Source organism: Episyrphus balteatus, chromosome 3 (genome assembly GCF_945859705.1).
Source record: "Episyrphus balteatus chromosome 3, idEpiBalt1.1, whole genome shotgun sequence".
NCBI classification, from domain to species: Eukaryota; Metazoa; Arthropoda; class Insecta; order Diptera; family Syrphidae; genus Episyrphus; species Episyrphus balteatus.
Genome location: NC_079136.1, coordinates 71,113,698 through 71,136,282, shown reverse-complemented (window position 1 = coordinate 71,136,282; position 22,585 = coordinate 71,113,698). Strand labels below are relative to the sequence as shown.

The window sequence follows — 22,585 nt, the reverse complement described above, 5'->3', positions numbered from 1 at the left end:
TTTTTTTTATTTCAAAAATGATATCATATTTCTTAGTAATAAATTGTCATGTACCTATAATGAAATGTAACACCCTATAACTGTATTGCATAATTTGTTTGTTCTCTCTGAATATTTATATTTTTAATTTTTATTTGGCATTTCATTTATCAGAAGGACGATGTTCCAAAGGACGTAAGTATATCACAAACAAACAAAAAAAAATAAACAAAACCATTTAATCAGCAAGCACTATGGTTTCTCTAAATAAGATCATTACCTTCATTTCTATTTTTATTTTTTTTTTAAACTTAACTTAAATGGACAAATAATCATTTTTCAAAATCACATTCGAAAGAAAATGTTGGCCTTTTTCTGTATCAAAATATCTGTATGTTCCTTTAAAAAATCAATTTCACTAAAATTTTTTTTATAATATTCTTTCAAGTTCTATTTAAGTTTTAGAAAAAAATTAAATTAATTGTAAACATAAAATTGCTAATTCATTTTGTAAATATAATACATTATTATACTTATTGCATTTTTAATATAAATACAAAATACTTTTCCAGATACAAACTCATAAGCTAGAAATTAAAGCACAAAGCAAAATTGGATCTTTGGATAATGTAAAGCACAAACCAGGTGGAGGGGATAAGAAAATATTCGATGACAAGGATTATTTAAAGAATGTTGAGCACCCTGTTGCACTGACTTCACCTTCACAGGTATACAAAATAACCCCGTGAAATAAAAGAAAAAAAAAAAGTTTAAAGAAAACCAAAATTTACATTTCCACTTCATTTTTTATTTTTATTTAAACTTGTTTCTGCAATTTTAAACAAAAGTAAAATACACATTGATGTACATAATTGGCATAGCGCACATTTTCAGCACAAATTATATTAATATTCACACGTATTTGTTAATAACAATAGAATTTAATAAAACTTAACTTGCATAATGCTTTTAACAATCCAAAAGGCATATCGATGTTACTTTTATAGGGAAACAAAAATTATTCATTTAAATTTTTGAATAAACATCAAATTCAAACTATGTAGTATCTTAATGTTTGACGACCGATCATGGTTTAAAAGCATATTCAAGTGGTACTTCGGATGATACATAAAAGGTTTATTAAAGACTCTTAAAATAGCGAACAAGAGTTTTTTTTTTTATTTATAATAAAAATCATGGGTCAAATTGACCCATGGGTAGTAACGGTCGGAAAGACTTCAATACAAATTTTTAGAGCTGGTAGATAATACATAGTATCATCACAATAAATATCCTCCCCCACTGACACGATTTTTGACAAAAATGACATTTCAACATCAAAATTAGGAAAACATAGTATTTTATAGTTTTTGTTTTTGCATTTAAGTGCGTTCATATTTATTTCATTTAGACCCGATTTTTCAATCTTCTAATAAACAGTCAGTTAATTGTCTGTTGAATAAAGATATCATTTTTAGGACACGTAAAAATAATCGAGTTTCTTTTTAGTTTTTATTTCAATTTGAAGTTTAAAAAATGCACCTCCTTCGGTTCGAGAAAAGATTAAAAGACTCTTTTAGAACATTTTTTTTCCAGTGATTGAGCTAACTTTTTTAAACAGAACCTCGAACCAAAACGATCGAGATATTGGGTTTGTTTCACCAAACATTATATGTTTTCAAAAGTTTACTGCCAAAAAAAAATCAAAAAAAAGGAGAATTTTTTCAATTTTCATTTATTTTGAGCAACCCGGAAGTGCACTTTTTAATTTTAAAAATGTTCATAGGAGGCACAAAACTAATTTTTGCCCAATAAATGAGCAAATACCTTCAGTTTTTTCTATTGAAATTACTTAATTTCGGAACGAAGTGTCCGCCAAAGTGATTGACATGAACAAAGCTTTTTGGAGATATCCAATTCGTGACGCTTGAAATAGTACTTGTACCAACACATTATATTAATTTTCTGGAGGGCCCCTGAAAGTAAAGCTGACAGAATATTAATTGCCAATTTTATAAATATGTGCCTATGTCATTTATTTATTTGTTCCCAATTAAGGTATGGGCCCCAGCTATTGCTATTGTGTGGTAAGTCTTCGTTAGGTATATTTTGTTTATATTAACAAGTTTCTTCCTAAAAAAAAATTGGGCAAGTCAGTTGGCCGGAATTATATTGTAATGATATTAATGACATACAAATCGACTGGCCTGATCGTCGTCTATCTAAAATCTTCATTTTAACAATTTTTAGTTTTGAGAAAATGAAAAACATAGCTTTGAACAAACACCGAAAAACATTTTCAAACACAATGCAACAATTATTATTAATGTAGAAATCGCTAAAATCTTTGCAGACATTCACAAAATAATTTGAGCCAGTTAGTAAAAAAAAAATTGAATCCATATTATTTTACTAGACTTTAATTTAAAAACGCCGCGATAATGTTTAAAAAACTATAATTCAATAACTAATTTAAACAAAAATTTTTTTTTATTTTGAAAATGTAAAGATTCTAAAATTTATTATAATTTTTGCGAGTGTACAAACCTTTTATCAGATTGATAGTTAGTTTTATCATATTGCTGTTGAAATTATGAGGACTTTTAAGGGAACTATAAACTATTTCATCTTTGCACACACATTTTTCCATAAATAAAAAGGCATATTCCTACTCAGTAACAATTATAGATATGTACATATGTATGTAGGTGCCTACTATTAATCAACTTTTTTATTTATTAGTCTATTTAATATATTTTTTTTTAAGTTTATTTTTTAAATTTCTTTTTTTGGGGTACTAAATCTAATAGGCTTAGGATGGCGCCAAATTCTTTAATACGCCATTTCTAGTATGCATAATAATTGACATAAACTATTGTTTTCGATAGAAGAGATTATTACTCGTGCGAGTAAGGTAAGCGAAAAATGCGAATGAAAGTGATTGAGTTTTCGATTTGTATTTTGTGACTTAAAACAATGTATACTATTAACTGGTTTTCAAATGGATTTATTGTATGCTTTCTTTTGTGACTGAGTGTGCAAGAGAGCAATTTTTTGTTTACTGTTTTAATCCATTCCTATCCTATTATAATATTTTCACACCCCATTCGAGTAAATTCGCTTAAAGAATATTGGCTTACTCCTGCGAGTAAAAATCGTTTTCATCGAAACCATTGAAGAAATTGACTAGTAAAAAACTTTTGAAATACTTTCAACACCAAATTATTCATTTTTGTTTTCCAACCATAATAAGTCGGAAATATTAACAAACGTTAAAAAAATCGAATCTAAATTTTGGGTTGTACATATTAGAAAAAAATATTAACAACAGGTATTGTTCTTAAAAATCGATTGAAAAATTTATTTCTTTGTTTGCTGTTGCACAGTGTTATCATAATCAATAACAAATATCATTATCTTACTAAAATATTACAAACAAAAAGTTCAACAAATATATTTTCATCTGTAACTTCATTTTCATTTAATTTATTTTTTTTAGCTCTGCAATGGGCACCTTTGTGCGTCAATACGCATTGAAATTGGTCATTGCAGTTGTCATGACAATAATGTGTGTATTACCAATATTATTGCATTGCATTAATTTCAATACTAAACTTTTTAAAAAAACTAAAACAAAACAAAAAAACTAAACACTACAAAACACAAGGCAATGCTTGCAAAGCATTTTATGTATTTTAATGCTAAATGCTTTTTTTATCTTCCATTTTTAAATTTAACTTATTTCCAAACTACAGAAAGAAAATATTATAATTTATATTTTAGGAATATCTTTATACATATTATTAGAAGATTTGTTCAAAGGTTGAAAAAATTGTAAGTAAGTAACTTACCTATATAGTTTAAATATGGGATGGAGTGTGCTCGTGTGACCCTTCGCCTTTTTCTGCTTAAAGTATTATGTATATCCTTTTTAATGGTGCAGTATTTATTAACATAACAAAGTTGAAGAAAATGTGTGGTGTGCCCTGAATTTAAACAAAAATTAAATATATTTGTATTTATTTTATTGGGATTCAAAGAATGTTTGATAAATTTAGATTTATTTTGGATTTGTTTTGTTGCGCATTTTGAAAGTATTATTATTGGGAAAACTAAAAATCACAGAGAGATATTCTGTTCTGTTAAACTCGACTAGAATCAACAAGTAATTATTTTGTTAAGCTATTTTAGGTAACACTCTTAAATGTTACCATGCTATAATTCATAAATGCGACAGTAGAAATTTTTATATCAAAAGTGTAAGAAATAAAAAAATGTTGCGCATACGCCACAGTGACCCGTTAAATTAATAAATTAATTTAACGAGTTGACTTTTGTATTTTCGCATAATTTTACGAAAATCGTCGCGATTATTAATTTAATATTCTTTGGATCCTCCCAAATAAATTGCCTAACACAAGTGTTAAAAAAAAAAACAAATCATATCTTTTTGTTTGTTTTAAATATTTACATTTATTTTTTATTTTGTATAATTGTTTTGTTTGTGTTTTTTTTTTCTAAATTCAAAATCACACAGACTCCTCCACCTTCGTCCATGACAACATCAACAACTGGTGCCGATGAAAATCTTAATCAGCAGCATCAAACAGCAACAGCAGTCAACCAAAATTAATAATAAATAATTATTAAAAACTATTGAATTAAAAAAAATATTAAGTTTCTTCTGACTAACTTATAGCACAAGAAGCTCTATTATTTAACATTGTTATTATTTTTATTTTTTAATATATGCATACTCATTGTTTTTTTTTTTATTTAAATAAAACACATTTTTAAAACACTTGAATTTTTTTGTTTAATTTAAAAAAAAAATCATACATACATTTTTATTTTTTAAAGCAGCTTTTCAAAAAAAAAATATTAATAAAAAACGAAATTTTACACATTCAATTTATAAGAAAAAACAAAACAAATTAATGGTAAAATAAAAAAAATAAATAAATTTGTTTATAATATAAGATCTTATAGTACATGAACATATACGTATACATTTAAAGTACCAAAATGTTTAATGTAAAACAAAAACATATATTAACATATTTACAAAAACAAAATCTTAACATTAAAACAAGAAAAAAAAATATAAACAAATATATTAAATAAAAATATATATCTATAAACCTATATACATACATCAAACCTATATTTGCGCATCTAGTAAAATTAATACATCTGAAACTTATACATACATACATTTTTTTTTTTAAGTCTGACATAAACTGTGTAGACAAAAATATTTTGAAGTTAATGTAAAACTAAATCTGAAAAAAACGTTAATTTATTCATTGTTTCCGCTTTAGAAAATTTTATTAAGTTTATAAATATATTATTATAAAATATAATATAATCAAAATTAGTACCTGCTTTAAGTTTCACGAAACATGAATTTTTTCAGGATAACAAGACACAGACACAACACATGATACTTTTCCTCCAGTTTTACACTTCAAGTTAGTCCTGGTTCTCCTCCACTTGCGTGTGGAGGGTTCGTAATAATTTAATCAATGCTTCTGTAGGTGCAGGGAACTAACTTAACGGGAATTCAATTCAAATTGAAAAAAATTCACCTTTAGTGGGATATAATTTCACTTTTTCAATTAAGATGATAAATAAGTTAATCTAAAAAATTTAATGAATATATTACATATATTCATAGGATGTACAGTAAATATGTATGTCCAAAGTAATATTTATTTCCCTCAGAATCTAATTTGTGATCATGAATCTCTCTCGGAATTTATTTTCAGGCAACATGAAAAAATGAAATTCGCCTGCAGATTTATTGCCGATAACGATAAATTCCGGGGAAAACTTTTTCATGTTTGAAACTAGGGAAACATTCCCAGGAAATTTTTTATTCAGGATATAACTATTAATAACAATCACTGGATCACGGATAAAATTTTTATCTACGGGAGAATCAATTTTGTGACGTGAAAATAAAAAATTCGTGCGAATTTTCCGCGAAAGTAAATTACCATACCTGATACTGTATCAAAAAGTGGAATTATTTCCCACCTTCAATGTGTAATAATTTAACACAAAAGTTGAAAAAAGTAAACAAGTCTAGTCAGCCCTAGACTGTAGGTTTCGCCAATCTACAGGGTTCAGGTGTGTGTAATTCTATGACCGAAATTTATAACTGTACCGGATTAATTGAAGAAATTTTCACACATTTTTCGAACATTTTTCTTGAATGAAAAGAGTAAAATTTGTTTTATTTTGTTTTTGTAAAATTTATTTTACTGATGTATTATCGAGATTTTTTGATTTTGAAATAATTTCCCTAAAAATTTCCTTGTGGATGGGAAACATAAAAAAACATTCGTTTCGCACTTCAACAAGTGTGTACAAAGCTTTAAGAGGAGCGAATAATGTATTCTTGATGTTGAAATAAGAAACCGAAGTTATGATGTGAGCTTCACTTTAGTAGAATTTGTAGAATAATGTCAAAACATTTGAAAAAGATTCTTGACCATCGTTTTTAGAACCGTTTGTTGGCATCCTCAAGCTTAATAGCTTAATGGGATTTCTGAAACAATAGATGGTATGCAGAAAAAATCATATCCCCAATTTTTATATGCGCTCATAAAAGTTTATAATATTTAAATTTGGTCAAGTACCTAAAAACTAATCTGTGCATATTTTAATGAAGATAATTATTGAAAGTTAACTTTTTTTTTTTGTTTTTATTAAATTGTAATTTGTAGATCACTTTGTTTTTCTTATTAATAAAATAAGTTTTAAATACAAATAAATTTTTTATATTTAAAACAATTAGCTATTTTATTAAGTTTGTTTTTATATACCAATAAATAAAATACATTGTATATTTAGAAAAATTAAATATTATGCAAATTTTATTATATATATAAAATTTTAAAAAAATCACTTGGCATTAATAAAACAATCAAAAAAAAAAATATTAAAAATAAAGTCGTTATTCATTTATCATTAGTAATTTTCTTTTTTCACTAAAGGTAGTTCATCAAAAAAATCATATTTTCGAGCGAGCTTATTGGCTTAATTAATTTAAGAGTAAACTATTATTATAGTGTAATCATGGAACACATTTTATAGAATTTTAATATTTTAGTAATATTTTTTCATTTATTCTCATCGCACAATACAATTTAAATATTGAACGATATAATCACGCTGAGCAGTAAAGCAAAGCCAAAACAGCAGCATCAGCAGTGTAGAATTGGTGACTCAATTGAAATATTATCATCATTCGTAAGTTTTATTATAATTTAATTTTTATTTTATTTTTTAATTTTAATTTAGTATTTAAACGTAACATTTAATGCTATATATTTGTATTATTTATAAAAAATAAATATAAATTAAATAAACTAATTAAATTTTTATTTTCTTAATTTTATTTTGTGTCTGGAATTATTCAGTTTTGGAAAGCCCCTAAAATTACAAGAGCTACAACACTTACATCATCAATGTCATTGCCCGCCGAGTGTTTGGTTCTATCTGTATCAATGCCATCATTAAATGATAAACGACCAAAAAGTGCTGGACCAAAGAGTGCTAGAAAGCCAGGACAGGCAATACATCCGAAACCTTTTCGATTATTTTAATAGAAAATTATACAGATATCTTTAATTTTATTAATAAAAAAATATAAAACAAATAAAATCATCATTGCGGAAAATATTCCTTTAAAACAAAATAAATGAAAAGTATTTAAATTAATTATATTATTAAAAGTACTGAAACTGTGCACATTTAAAAGTAGATAAATAAATGAAATTAAATAAATAATAATAATTCAAACGAAGCTTTTGATTTTTAATTGGAAAATGTATTTTTAGCTTCGTAGTCTTCTATGGAGAATCCTTTTTATTATAATTATTATTTTATTATTAATTTTATCATATTTGTGTTGTACTGTGTTTATTTTAGCAATCCAATCACAAATAGAATTAGAAGAAGAATAACGCAGTTAAGTAATTTTTTGAAGTGAGGTGTCAATTGACAAAATTAAATTTTTGGGTTCGAGTAAAAATAAGCTTTTTATTCTTGTTCATTTGGTATCAAAATTAAAAATTTTAACAACTTTTCGCCCGGAAATCAATATTACTGATCATTTTTCCATGCAAATACAATTTTTTATTATTGAAGTTTTAACTGCGTTTAATTTCTGTAGTATTGTCGTTTTATTGCCTTAAGGCCCTAAAAAGTAAGACCCATGATAGGCGGCACGTCCCCCAGTCATAAGCCTAAGCTTATCGAGCAGATCGAGCTAAACTTTAGCCGAGCTAAAGCTCCCAAACAAGTTATCCATAATTTGAATGGGATAAATTTTAGCTCGGCTACATTTTTTCGATAATTTGTATGGGAGCTAAAATTTAGCTCCATCAGCGCACAAGGCTTTGATAAGAAAAGTTCACAGGTAAGTTTTCAGGCGTCATAAAAGAAAAAAAATATTATTTAGTGTTAATCTTCATACAATTCTGAATGTTTGCAAAATAATAGATAGAAAAAATCAATAAATTTATATCTTTAGAGGATAATGATACCAGTCTCCAAGTTTTCATCTTTTTCTGGTGAGCAACTAGGAGCAGAGATAGACTTTGAACATGTCCAAGGAAATACAAAAAACCCTTTTTTGCTTAAACTTCATTTTATTCAACTTTTTTTTTCAATTTTAACTTCAACGCCCTGCTCAAATCTTGAAACTATTTAAAAGATAATAAATTTTGAGTCTAAAGATGGTTGAAAAGAATGAAATCATCTTGTATTTTTAATAGGTAAAGCTTTTGAAAAGCGAGTTTTCAAATTTTGTTCTCCAAAGTTTACGATCCCGCCATAGGACAACCTACTCGTACCTTAATCGTTTTATTAGTTTAACTCTCAACTAATCGGCCCTAGCGTGGTATTCTCCGGAGCGGAAAATTCTGTCCTATTCGGATGAAATCGGACAAAATCCGGTCTGACGGATTACGTCCCTAGGGCTCTGCTCCTTATTTTGCGGGCCATTTTTTTTTTTTCTTGAGAAATATAGTTTATTGGTTATTGGTGGCCCAGAACACAATTTATTTATTCACTTGTTATTTACAATTACATTAATAAAATAAAAAAAATATTTTATTTTGAAAAAAATCTCAGGTTAACAATATAATACATATTATGGCTCCAAAACCGTTTAAATGATCAAAATCGGCTCATTAGATCGGAAGATATAAGCATTTAAAATAAAATGCACGACTTTTGGTAAATTAATGTATAAACAAAACTTAAAATTCGTTCTTCAAATGTAAAAAACAACTCTTTAAATGAAATTGAGCTCCAAAAAAGTATGCAGTTTAATTTCTTTTAAAAAGATGCATTTTTAGAAAAAAAAAAAATTCAAAATCGTTAGAGCCGTTTTTAAAATCCAAAAATTATTTTTTTCAAAATTTTTATTTTGATTTATATTTAGGCATTATAAATGTTTTTGCATAAAAAATTCGTTAAAATTGAACAAGTAATTTGAAAGATAATTTGAAATTTAAAAAACAGTTCTATGGGAGGTACCGTTAATAAGGATTTTTGAAAAAAAGAAAAAACTTTTTTCATTAAAAGATAGACCTAATTTAAAAACTAATAGTTGATTTTTTTGTAAAAAAAAGTCCATAAGTGGTATATCACAGGTATCGTTATTTTTGGTTAAAAAAAAATTATTCCAAAACCCCTCTGTACTGGATCCAAAAACGTCTACTTACCAAGTTTATAGTAGATCGGCCCATCCGTTTAGACTGTAGCTCCTTATACAGATCGACAGACATCCTGATAGCCAGACGGACTTTTTTTTTTTTGCATTTCAGTAGGCAATGTCCACGGCTATGAAAAAATATCGACCATCACTTTCTGCGGTCCGTTTGAGAAATTCCGACCCACCTGCTTCATCCAAAAACCTGAATTCCAAATTTGATCCATGCAGCACGTTTTTCACATATGTTTCGATTATATTTTACCTATTTTAGTCAAAAAACAAACACAATCGGCAATAACTTTTCTTAGAGTACACTCTAAGACTTGATGTTTCATATGATTGTATTCTTCTAACAACTTCACTGTTCTGTTGCCCATCCTTATATACCGCGGAGAAACACCCTTCCACCCAAAGTATAGACTCTTGATTTGTCATCTTTTTGCCAAGTTTCATGAGGATAGCAATTTGTTTTAATTTATTGATTTTGTGTACTACTGTACAGAAAAATAAAACACATTAAATTATTTTGATTTATATTTTTAACTTTATTCTTATTATTTATAGACTTTTAAAAAGTAAATTTTTCTTACACACGCAATTTAGTTGATTTCTTTTTTAAATTCAGTTTTATATTTTGCTTCTCATGTTTAAATGCATTTTTTGTTTTTTTTTTATTTTTTTTTTCTGTTAAGTTCTAAATTTGAATTACAATAAATATTATTAAAAAAGAAAAACAATAATATGCGTCTGCTTTAGTTGCCATTATCTAATAATAGTATAATGATTCTTTGTTTATTCGATTTTTTTGTTACTTTTTTTTCTGAACTACATAATTTTGTTAATATTCTTTGTTTTTGTTTTAAAAATTATATGACATACAAAAAACTCGTTTATAGTAATAGTAGTAAAAATCTAAATATTAATTAAAAAACAAAATAATAATTATTATTTATTTATTAGTACTTTTGTATTTTCTGCATAGAAAAATATTTATGTGAGAATCGTTAGCATTTTTATTTTTTTTTATTACATTGGTTTTTGTTTTGTTTTTATTTGAACGCAAAAAAAAATTATTCATTTTAACCAAAGTAAAAAAAAACATTAATTTTGTTGCAAACAAATTTATATTTAAATATAATTAAATTTTAATAAACAAAAATATAGAATTTGCATCCAACAAAAATTTCACTTGTTCTTTTTTTTCTATTTTTTATCATGCTTTGTTTATAAAATTTGATTGTTTGTGCTTGTTTTGTTTTGCAAGTTAAGATTAGATAAAATTAGTGACAAATATTTTAAATGCCTGTTTCGGATATTGATAAGTAAACCAAGTTTTTTGTTTTATGAAAAATAAATAGATGAACAATGAATGAAAAATGTTTAAGAAACTAGTTTTGCAAAACTGATAAAAATATCATTTGTGCTATAAAAAGAAAATAAAGATATTATTAGAATTTGAGTATTTATTTGTTTATATAAGCTTAAAAGTAAATTTCAAAAATAATATCGTTTTTTTCTTTTTTTTTAGTAAACGGTATCGTGTTTAAAGGAAAATCGGAAAATGTGTGAAAAATAACTGAATTTCAAGTTTGAATGAAATTAATAAACGAAAAGTTTCTATTGGTAACTGAATTTCCACGTTTTCACAGTTTAAAAATTCATGCAATACAGCAAGTAGTACCCATATCCACTGATGAACAATGTCATTTTTTTGCCGTTGGGCAATAAGGTCTTAAGTCACGAAATTTATAATAACTGCTTGAGTATTAACACGCTTACATAATTTCTATTTGAAGCAGTTGTCTCAGATTTATTCTTACTCAATTAAAGAACTAAAAATGCAATTTGGTGACCTAAGACCTTATTTCCTAACGGCAAACAATTTATAGTATAGCCGGAAAAGATCTACAATGAAGAACAACAATTTAGATATCGCCCTTATCAATGAAAGTAACGTGACAATGAAGGACAATATCGATATCCGGGGATATCAGAGGGAGTGCAAGTCACATAAGCACCAGCGAAAAAATCATCACAAGTGAAGCCACCGCTATCATCTTAAACATAGTGAGAGATAAAAGATGGACGATTTTATCAGCGTTTACTTCAGAAAAATGTTATAATTTACATTTACTCTTGGAATTTGATTTGAATTGGAGTAAATGTAGACGTGTTGATCAATAGCGCTGCTCAACTTTTGTTGACCCGAACGCAACCCGATCGAAATCGGTAGAGATCAAAGAATGTTCCATCTTGTTGACAGTAAAATGGCAGTTGAATTCAAAAATGACATTTCACTGATATTCAACGTGAACGTAAACACGTTCACACTTAACTGAGAGTGTTGACGAATAGCCATTGCCAGCATGTCAACAATTTTTTGCGCCACCCAAACGGTTGAACGATTTTAAAAACAATATTTTCGGGAACTGAAAAGGGAAATATTTTTTTGTTCAACCCTTTTAAACAAAACTGATTCCGTGGCATTCAGTGACCGATTTGTATGAACATTCAGTGACTTTTGAAAATTGTACCTACGCAGGTCTGCTAACATTCTGCAGAATTGGTGTGTTCATTAATGTAACAAAGCAGAAAGACGTTTTCACTAACGCAGATTTCCGAAATTTATGAAAACACTCCTTCTGACCTCACCCGAACCTCGGTACCTTTGTACTATGAATATACTGTATGAGCCCATAGTTTCAGCGGATAACAAGGGAGCAGTTAACTTTTAGATCCAAGCCAACCAATCTTTTAACTGGGCTTCCGGGTTCAATACCCAAGAGCTTGTTAAATAAACGAAAATTTGAGTTGAGAAAACATCTCCACTTGTGAACATTTGACATTCATCGCTTATACACAATTAATGTTTAATTAAGTCATGAACACGCTCCCAATGAAAGAAATTCATGCATACATTCCATTTGGAAAGCATTCAAAGACTTATTTTGCGATTTTCAAATTTATTTGTTCGAAAAAATATATAGGAGGAGATTCCAGGAAGAACATTTTGTACATGAACTACTTCACCGGTCGTGAAGAAAAACTCTTCAATTTTTTTTCTCCACGAAGGTTCACTGGAACTGAAGAAAAAAAATTGTATGGATTCACGACTTGATTGGCTTAAAGCCTAGTATATACTTGTGAAGCGAGTCGTGAATCCATACCCGTGAACGTTCCTGTGAACCTTGGTGGAGAAAAAAAGTGGAGAGTTTTGCTTCACGAGCGATGAAGTAGTTCACGTGCAAAATGTACGGTAATCTCTTTCACACAGATGAATTAATTAAAATTTTGGTTTTAAGCATGAGTTTCTATGCGTCCTTTATGTTTTTTCGAACAAATGAATTTGAAAATTGAAGGAGGGTTTTATGGTTTTTCTCATAGTTTCTATAGCCAGAACTGAACGAAATTAAAATGGGACCACACTGCAGGCCCCAGCTTTCCAATAAAAAAAAAGAATTATCAAATTTGGTTCACTCAGTCCAAAGTTATGAGGTATTGAATACCTCCTTCTTTTTGGAAGCCGGTAAAAAGGAATGTGTGTATTAGAGTGGGTAAAAAAATCGAAATTCTTTTTTTAATTTTGTACTCCGAAAAATCGATTGCTAGGCACCTCTAGAGTATACACACCAAATATGAGCTCTTTATATTAATGGGAAGGTGATCCGCTTCGCAATTTTCCATTTTTACATCAAGCTTCTACTAAAATCGACTTTTAAGTCAATTGCTTTACATATTTTTGTAGGAAATTGAACGCTCTACAAAAAAGGCCTGCTACACTTTTTTCGTTTATCTAACCGTTTAATAGATATTTGAGGTCCAAAAATCGAGAAAATCTTTTAAAATTCGTTTTTTGTTCTTAATTTTGTAACAAATTGAAAAAATAATCTAACCATTCTAAAGATATTCGGGGCAAAATTAAAAAAAATTATAAAAACATTTTGTACTTATCAAAACTTCGATTATCTTCTAAACGGTTAAAGCAATCAATTTGATGCCAAGGAATTTTTTGTAGAACGTTTTAGTCCCTACAAGAATATATCTTGCTAAATTTAAAATAATGAATTAGAAAATGTTGAAAAGTAAAAATGTTTTTATAATTTTTTTTTAACTTCGACCTCGAATATCTTTAGAATGGTTGCATTAATAAAAAAAGTTAAGACTTCATGAAAATAGTCAGAAAATAGTCGAAAATAATACATAATTTTCTATACATAAAACTCTAAAATTCAAAAAGTAGGTTCGAGCACCCTATCCTATGAGTTATATATCCTTATTATCTAAATTCCGAAACAGACATAATGATAGTTAATATGTAATAAAGTGATTTTGTTATAAGAACATAATTAAAAAATTTTAGTGACAAAAATATTAATACATATTTTTAAATTAAAAAATAATAAAAAATCATATTATTAATTAAAATGATGTAATACTATTTAGCTGCTTTAAATTTTATACTGTATTCTTTCAGAGATTTCCATGTCTCAAATTTTAGTTTTTCTTTTTTTTCTTTTCTTTACATATTATACTCGTATTATGATCCGTCATTAGGTAACTATTTTTCTCTCTTTCACATGAGTTTTATTCATGTTATTCTTTTTGTATTTTCACATTTTCAATTCAATTGACTAGATAAATCTAATTTCAACACGCAAGGTGTACTTTTTTGTTTTCTTCCTTCTCGCCGTGTTGAGATTTAAATCTGATTATTTTTTCTTTTAGCTCGTTCACATATTTTGTATAATCTTTAACTTTGGTACTAAAACTGTCTAAATTATATAATCTATATTTATTATTTAATTTTAATTTTAATTAAATTACAATTACCAAATAAGTAAAAAAAAAGTATTAAACAATAGCGAGACATGTTTGAGATATGAAAAAGTTTTAAATTTATATTATTTTGTCGATTCTGCTCGAATATGAGTTGTTGCAATGTAAGTATAATATGATTTTTTTTTTTTATTTTACTTGAAATTATTATTTGTAATTATTAAGATTTTTTGTTTTCTCTTTTTTTAATAAAATTTAACAAAAATGTCTGCTGCAATTTTTTGTTTGTTTATTTTTTGCTGCACAACTCAGTCTTTTTGACGGAAGTTTTATTTTTCAATTATTATTTTTTTTTTTTGTTTGTTTATATTATTTTTATAATCATAGTTGTGATGTTAAAAGAAAAATCAAACTTTTTATTTTTTAAATCAGTATTCGAGTTTTATAATGTGTTATATATTTTTTTCTTTATTATTTGTGGTGGAAAAAAAATTGTATAATAAACTAAAATTCAATACTTACTTAAAAAAATATAACAAATAAAATTATGTATGTGTTTGTATATAATGTATATATATATATATATATATGAATAAAATCTGTTATTAATGTGAGTTCAGATTGTGTGTGTCATTTTGATTTGTTTTTTTTTTTTTTTTATTTTATACTTTTTATGATGTTTTTATAGATTTTTCTTTGTAATTGTTTTTTGTTCATAAATATTTTTTGTTTTTTTTTTTATTCTTTTACTTACATAACTATACACTTTCGCTGACGTCGTTTTTGTGGTTCGGGTCTAAGAACTGCTCGTACTGCTTCTTCAAAGACCTATTTCAATTTGATTATTTATTTATTTATAAAGTTAAACAAAATGTAAGAACATACCTGTTTTAGTCCTCGTTGAGTTAATGCCGAACATTCCATATATTTCACAGCCCTGATTTTGTTAGCTAATTTTTGGCCTTGTTCCCTTTTTAATGGTGATAGTCCTTGTTCAGCCAAACCACTTAGTGTTTCTCTATCGTCTCGCAAATCAATTTTTGTACCTTAAATGAAAAAAGAAACGTGTATATTATTTTTGAAAAATAAGTAAATATGTTCAATATATCTAAAGTTTAGTTTTGCTCAGTTTTTTTCCAGCTACATCTACCAAAAACACTAGAAATGCTATGCGGGAATGGAAGAGATGGGTACTTCTTGATGCAGAAGAGAAAAAGAAGTATTTCAATCAATCAGAAGTATTACAATCAAATCAAGAAGCTCTCTTTGTGGAAGTCCCGAGATCCACTTTTTTTTATAATAATTTTAACAATATTCCTGTAAGATTAAGGTCTTTTAAATTATAAATTAAAGAATCCTGCCTAAGGTGGGACTCGAAACCACACTTCTAGGTTGTTTGCTTTGTTTACGGAAAACTTTGGAAATCTTTAGCAAGTAAAAAGTCACTCGCATCTGCAAATACCTACAAGTCATGATAAGATAATGCAATTGACATAATCACTTCAAAGAACTAAATATTTTTCTTAAGTACGTATTTCAGTAAATTCAAAAATCAATATGCCATTTTTTTAGTAGTTAACTTAATTTGTTTAATGCTATAAGATCAGTATCAGTATTCAGCAACAGGCTATCTCAGGTAATTGAATAACTCTCGTTGTTGTTGGTGCTATTATGCAAATCCTGTCAACATTTGGAAAAAATGTCTTGGCTTAATTGACTTCTTTTTTTTTATTTAAAGTTCAACCTTTTTTTGTCGCGCGTTGGCTGTTTTTTAAATTTTATCATGATTTTGTTAATTTTTCACAAATATTGAAATAAAAAATTTGAAATCAAACAAAATTTATAACTACAGAGATTGTAGTAATGTTCAAGCTGCCCCATACAAATCTTTTGTACTGCGACGGAAAGTACGTGGCACCCAGTTGTACATTTTATTTTGTATTCGAGTTGCTTCCATAAATATTCGATCACTGTTACAGATATATTCGATTAATTGAACTCTGTTTTCTTGTCAAGTCCGTCTAAAATTTTGGGATTCATTTATTTTATCTAAAGAAAAGCCAATTCAATAAAAAAAACTTAGGAGAAATTAAAATTTCCGGGGTTTGTTTTAAGAGAAAAAAAATTGCATATTTAATCTACTATTATTTATGGCACTAGTCTTTCTTTTTTGGTATTTTCCTTTGAGTTTAAGTTTTTGCTTCTGGATGATCATTTGCCGGAAAAGGGTTAGTCGAAATGTCTAGAATATCGTTACCGTTCGAACGTCCGATTAAACGAAAGATATTAGTAGGTTCTACGACGTTCTCGACAAGTTGAAATAACAAAAAGCACACGATGAGGAATTTTGCGGAGGATGTTGGATGAAATTAACTCAAGAATCAAGTCCACTTTATAATTCATGCATAATGTTAATGTTTTAGAAAATTTGAAGCCATTTTTAGCTCGCCATCTTCGGCCATAACAAAATATTGATCAGGTGAGATATCCCTAGATCATGTAATTTAATACCTCTTGACTGGTTTTATCTTTAAATCTTTCATATACAGTGGTGGAAAAATAATTAGAAACACGCTCTTTCTTTTCAAAATGTATGTATGTTCTTATTCTTAATATAAATAAAAAATATTAGAAATATTTTTTAACAAAGACATTTGAAGAGCTCGATTGTTAAGGATCTACTCCTTATAGCACCTTCTTTTTCTAAAATATATAAGGGGTTGGTCTGTCAGGAGCTTTTAAGAACGTTTAATTTTTTTTTTCGGACCATGTCAACAAGCTGATTCAAGTCGATAGATAAGTTCAATATTAATTTCGACACATGGAAAGTTGAGTGTAACAAATCCAAACGTGCCCATTAAGGACATATGCAAGACATCACATTGAATACTGTGTTGATTCTACGTTTACGCTTTAATTAAGGATGGCAAGTTATTTTTAGAAAGGTGTAATCTAAAATCACAACTAAATTAAAAATTAAATAAACTTGTTCTAGTCAGTATAAATCTCTATTTGAAAGCATTTTAAATGATGTTATAAATTAAAAACTCACCAACTAAAATGATAGGCGCATCCGGACAGTGATGTTTTATTTCCGGATACCATTTCGACGTGACATTTTCAAACGATGACGGGCTAGCCACACTAAAACATATCAGAAAAACGTCCGTTTGTGGATATGACAATGGTCTCAATCTGTCGTAATCCTCTTGGCCTGCAGTATCCCATAATCCAAGTGACACTTGAATTGTGTCAACTTGCATTGGTGCTGAGTAATTATCGAATCTAAATTTTTAACAAAATTAATAAAATATATATAATTTAAGTTCAAACAATATGTATGTATGTAAATTAGGCATACTTCACTTAATTAAACGCATGACAATATAAACTTACACTGTAGGCACGTATTCCCCTGGAAAACTATCAGTTGTGTATGATATTAACATGCATGTCTTTCCAACTGTGCCATCACCGACGACAACGCACTTAATTGGTCTTCCTGTTGACATCTAGAATGTGAGACGAAAGAAATGAAAAAACAAGAATACATTTCATTCTTTAGCTAAGCATAAGATGCAGTTTTGACAAACGAGCACTTCTTTAAGTGCTGAATTATCCAATTCATAATATAAAACAACGGCCATGCAGAGTCTTGAAGGAGCCTTACAACAGGATAAATTTTCTATTTTGTTTTTTTACAACATTATGTACTCTAATTATTTTCTATGTCGTTTTGAGTTTCAAACTGATTACTATAATTCTGGGGGGTCATTCCGTAATTTTTAAAATGATAAGTTGATAATATACAAAACGATAATGGTTTCACAGTTACAATACACTTGAAGTCATGCCTGATTCAATATTATACTAAGCAGTTTGTATAAATAAAAGTTTTTCAGTCTAGGTGGCTAAGTGGTTACCTTTTACACCAATGGGCTAGGTTCGTATCCCAAAATTTTAATAGATTTTTTTGTTGTTGCTTTCTGTAGGTTAATAATTGTCAATAAATAAATGATAGCTAAGTAGCTCTCGTTTTTGAAAAATTTATTCGTTTTTTGATCCAATCTATGTTTTATGTTCGATTTAACCCGTTTTAGGAATTTTGTTCAATCACCGATAACATTGCAAACGAAACACACAAAAAAAAATGCTTGAAATGTCTTCTAAGTATTAATGGACAATTTATTTTAAATGATGTCCAAAACATTTGAATCTCTCCATACAAAAAGACACAAATGCACTTAATTTTGACAACGGCAATATAGTTATGAAGAAAACACTAGAGTTACTTTTTATGCAAAAAGATGCTTCTTTTTATATATATTAAAAAACATTGTTCTGTACTGTTCCGAACATGAAAGTACAGATTTTTGCTGTTCAATGAAGTGTTTCTGTTCTAAACTGATTGATGTTCAATGAAGCTATCTGGAACAATTAAGAAGCGGATTTTGTGTTCTTGCTTTTGAATTAGAACAAAATCGAAAATACAAACATCCAATGAATTTTTTATCGACGTCAAACCACCTTACGAATTCTAAAGCAATACATTCGTCGGTTAAACTTAATCTATTTTTTAGAGAACGAGTATCGCTTCAGAGTGAAAATTTCTTGTGTTCACTTAGTCACAGAACCAGAATAGGCTTCTTGTAGGCAAATAGAATATAACTCTTGTGAATGAAATCTCAAAATTTTTGTCTAGCCAAAGTTCGCTATTGTGGTTCTTTTTTAAGGTAATTTTTGCCGTTGCATAACATCAAGGATTGATTTGTAGTTTTTTGCTCAACTAACAGTAATGTGAATTTCCATTTACCACAAAAAATCAATTATTTATTTTGCACACGCACTTTCACACACATCGAAGTATTTGACATTGATGTGAACATTTGTTTTTTCGAATTTTTGGCAAGGTTTTTTTTATATGGAAAAATTGCTTGCACACAGTTACGAATAAAAAGAATTTGGCAATATCCATTAGCCACAAGCCCACAAGAGATCATTGGATTTGCTACAAAAATCTCTGTTTCAAATGGAAATCGACATTAGAAAGAGTCTCAGAGAAAAATGCAACTCGTCACTTGAGTTCTTATTTGTCCTATACGTCCAGGAGAGCATTTTTAAACTTCAAACTGGTGGTTTGCTTATTTTTTTTTACCCTAATCACAGTGATTTGTAAGTTTTTTTGAAAGCTTAGATATTTTCCCAACCATACATAAAGCAATTTGTATGTTATGGTTTTCAATATTGATTTAATTGAGTTTAAAAAAAAATTAAAATGGACATAAAACATCTTTCCATACAGTTACAGACTAATGAAAAACCAAAGCTAAAAATTTCAACTCCAGTGGAATTTGTATTGGATATAGGACACAAAAACAAAAACATTTAAACCAAATATTTTTATTGAAATCGAAACTAACTTGCAAATTTCGAATTAATTGCAATCTTCATTCATTTTTTTGTTTCCTTTTTTTAAAGAAGATTTAATTAATTTAATTAATTGGGAGAAAAATAAAATATTATAATTAGGTAACGTGTTCATAAAGTTAAAAATATATGAAAGGTGCTTTATTCTCGATAAGATAAAAAATAAAATGCACGACTTGGGCCGCACGTACTTGCTCTTGTACTTCAAAGCACTTTTATGTTAGCTTACTTGTAGGTTATTAGAGCTGCTTCTATATACATTTTTAAGAAATTTGGTTGATGTAGGGGAAGAGCCGGCATGGAGGCCAAATGTTAGTTAAATAAAAAAATTTTTTTATTTGACTTGACTTTTTTGAGAAAAACTAAAAACGCAGTTTTACTGCAAAATTTCATCAAAATCATTAGAGCCATTTTTGAGAAAATTGCAATAACTCCATAATGATGTACGGGAAGAGCCGACATCCGCGATTTAAAAAAATGTAAAGACCATACTTCCACTATCCGTATTTTTTGAGAAAAACTAGAAACGCAGTTATGTTAGAACTATATACAGCATTACGTGTATTAAATTTAATCAAAATCGTTAGAGCCGTTTTCGAGAAAATTGCAATAACTCGAAAATTTTGTATGGGAGGTATACGTTCTAAGTGAGATATTAAAAAACAAAAAAAAAAACAACCTTGGAAACTACGAAAAAAACATCCATACCAAATTTCAAGAAAATCCGTCCACCCGTTTAGGCTGTAGCTACTTGTACAGATGGACGCACAGACCGACGGACGTCATGACGAAACCCACTTTTTTGGGCTTCTCCATCATCGTAATGTTAGTTTTGATTTTTTTTTTGACACGAAACCAATACTTGCCCTATTGAGCAAGTAAAAATCAAATACGCAAATTCTTATATTTTTTATATTGTCTTATTTTGTCTTTTAGTCAATTTTTAAAACAGCCTTATAAAATTCGACATCTTCGCTGTTATGCATAGAGATGGTTACATTAGCAATAAACAACGATACTTTTGGCAATAACTCCAAAATTTGAGTATTTCGCCTCTACTTAGGAGGAGCTAATATGGGGACTAACGCACAGTTATTTTGTGTGAAAAATATAACTTCATTGGATATAGGACATTTAGGCACAAATTTTGCATAATTATAAAGCCAGTATTTGTCCTACCGTATACAAAAATGTATGTAGGACAAATAACCAAAATATATAGGACAAAATTATTTTTTTTATCTCGTAAACTAAGATGACATCTATAACTTATTTTCGACAAAAATTTTCATTCACATTGGAATTGCTCAAGAATATTTTAACAAGTATAAACGATAGATTCTTGGAATGGTTGAACTTTTGAGGGTACACATTTGTACCATGTGTGCCGAAAGAGTTAAGGTACTTTGCAACCATTTGAGACTAAAGGGAATGAATATAGAAATATTTGGCATAATAGGAACTTAAAAATTCAATTACAAACTGATAACAACATAAAAAGCCCCAATTTAGCACAAAATTGACACAACATAAAAAGGCCTCCATAGAAATTAATCCGTCACTGTTTACATGGTCGATGCATGTTGTTGGATATCTCCAACACAACAAAAAATCTCCCAATTAATTAAATCTACTTTAAAAAAAAGGAAACAAAAAAAAAATGAATGAAGATTGCAATTAATTCGAAATTTGCAAGTTAGTAGTTTCTGAGGAATAGGAGGAATTTGTTGCGGGTGGCGTTGACGTTGACGTTATATGGTTTATAAATAGTCAATTAAGTCATTTTTCTTTTATTCTACAAAAATGTTAGGGCGGCGCTCCCATTTCGTTGTCGTCGACGATGACTAGAAAAGGAAATAAACATATTCATAGTAGCTATTGAAAAGAATAAATTGTCAATTGATTGAAAACTAACGAAGTTGCTGAAATAATCATCAAAACCACAAAATTAACAAAAAAAGATTTGCAAAAAATAATGACAACGCCTGCAGCTGTCTTGTGTCCCAAACAAAGCAATAATGAATTTTCCTCCCTTTTTTTGTAATTTATGAAGCAGGTAGATGTAGCACACTGCACTAAACGAACGACAACGACGACGACAGACCTCGCCTTTGACTGGCACCGCTGCTGTTTATCATTTACCTTTTTTTCTTTTTTTAAATTCTTCTTTAATGGATGTGCTGAGTTTTAAACAATTTGTACTGTTTTTTTTCGTGTAAATTTATTAATGGAAGAATTTCTTTTCCGTTTAGAGAGAGAACTTATCAAATAAAATAAAAATTAAATAAGGAGACTTTTTTCTACTCCTTTTATTCAAAATGAAAATGAAAATGTCACTCAGAAAACTAAAAACACCCTACCGAATGACAGTTGGTTGGATGGATGTGTTCAGGTAATGAAAATTTGCTGATGAGTGAGTTTATGGTTTTGAATGCACTCTTTGTGGTAGGATTCAGTGAGAGAAAAAGAAAACTAATGGTTGGATTACACTTAATTCTTTGGCCCCGGGTACTAAGGTGTTAAGTCAAAAAATATAGTTTTGAGGAAAATGAAATTGAAGTTTCAATTTTTGTTTGTAAATCTGAATATTATTATTTTTAAAAAGTATAATGATGCAGAAATATCATTTATAAGATCTATTTTAATATCCATATGCTGTTGACCAGAAAATAA

The 22,585-nt window shown here is 28.1% G+C and overlaps 2 protein-coding genes across 10 annotated transcripts in view; one reads left to right on the top strand and one right to left on the bottom strand.

The window, feature by feature from the left end:
* The window catches only part of LOC129917223 (microtubule-associated protein tau), a 36,730-nt gene extending 29,041 nt beyond the window's left edge, over positions 1 to 7,689 (top strand). The window contains exons 7-11 of one of the 8 annotated variants that reach the window (XR_008772616.1): positions 154 to 174; positions 552 to 707; positions 2,790 to 2,893; positions 3,763 to 3,813; positions 4,517 to 4,623. Coding sequence is in view for 4 of the 8 variants with exons in the window: in XM_055997624.1 (XP_055853599.1) it covers positions 154 to 174; positions 552 to 707; positions 7,407 to 7,592 (363 nt within the window). In the remaining 4 variants the exon portion in view is untranslated. Of the gene's footprint in view, positions 1 to 153; positions 175 to 551; positions 708 to 2,789; positions 2,894 to 3,762; positions 3,818 to 4,516; positions 4,624 to 7,166; positions 7,237 to 7,406 lie in introns of those variants that run through there. The other 7 variants (XR_008772617.1, XR_008772618.1, XR_008772615.1 and 4 more) reach the window with 7 other exon arrangements.
* A 3,179-nt stretch (positions 7,690 to 10,868) lies between these two features.
* On the bottom strand, positions 10,869 to 22,272 carry LOC129914421 (ras-related C3 botulinum toxin substrate 1). 2 transcript variants are annotated; one of them, XM_055993675.1, is made up of 6 exons: positions 22,055 to 22,272; positions 17,882 to 17,997; positions 17,538 to 17,770; positions 15,371 to 15,531; positions 15,240 to 15,313; positions 10,869 to 11,132 (listed from the first exon to the last, which is right to left on the bottom strand). In XM_055993675.1, the coding sequence occupies exons 2-6, from the start codon at positions 17,995 to 17,997 to the stop codon at positions 11,090 to 11,092; spliced, it is 627 nt and encodes a 208-aa protein (XP_055849650.1). In that variant the 5' UTR covers positions 22,055 to 22,272; the 3' UTR covers positions 10,869 to 11,089. The 2 variants fall into 2 exon arrangements, with proteins under 2 accessions (XP_055849650.1, XP_055849651.1); XM_055993676.1 differs by lacking the exon at positions 10,869 to 11,132 and adding an exon at positions 11,156 to 14,481 and having other exon boundaries at positions 22,055 to 22,271.
* Between the last annotated feature and the right edge of the window lie 313 nt (positions 22,273 to 22,585).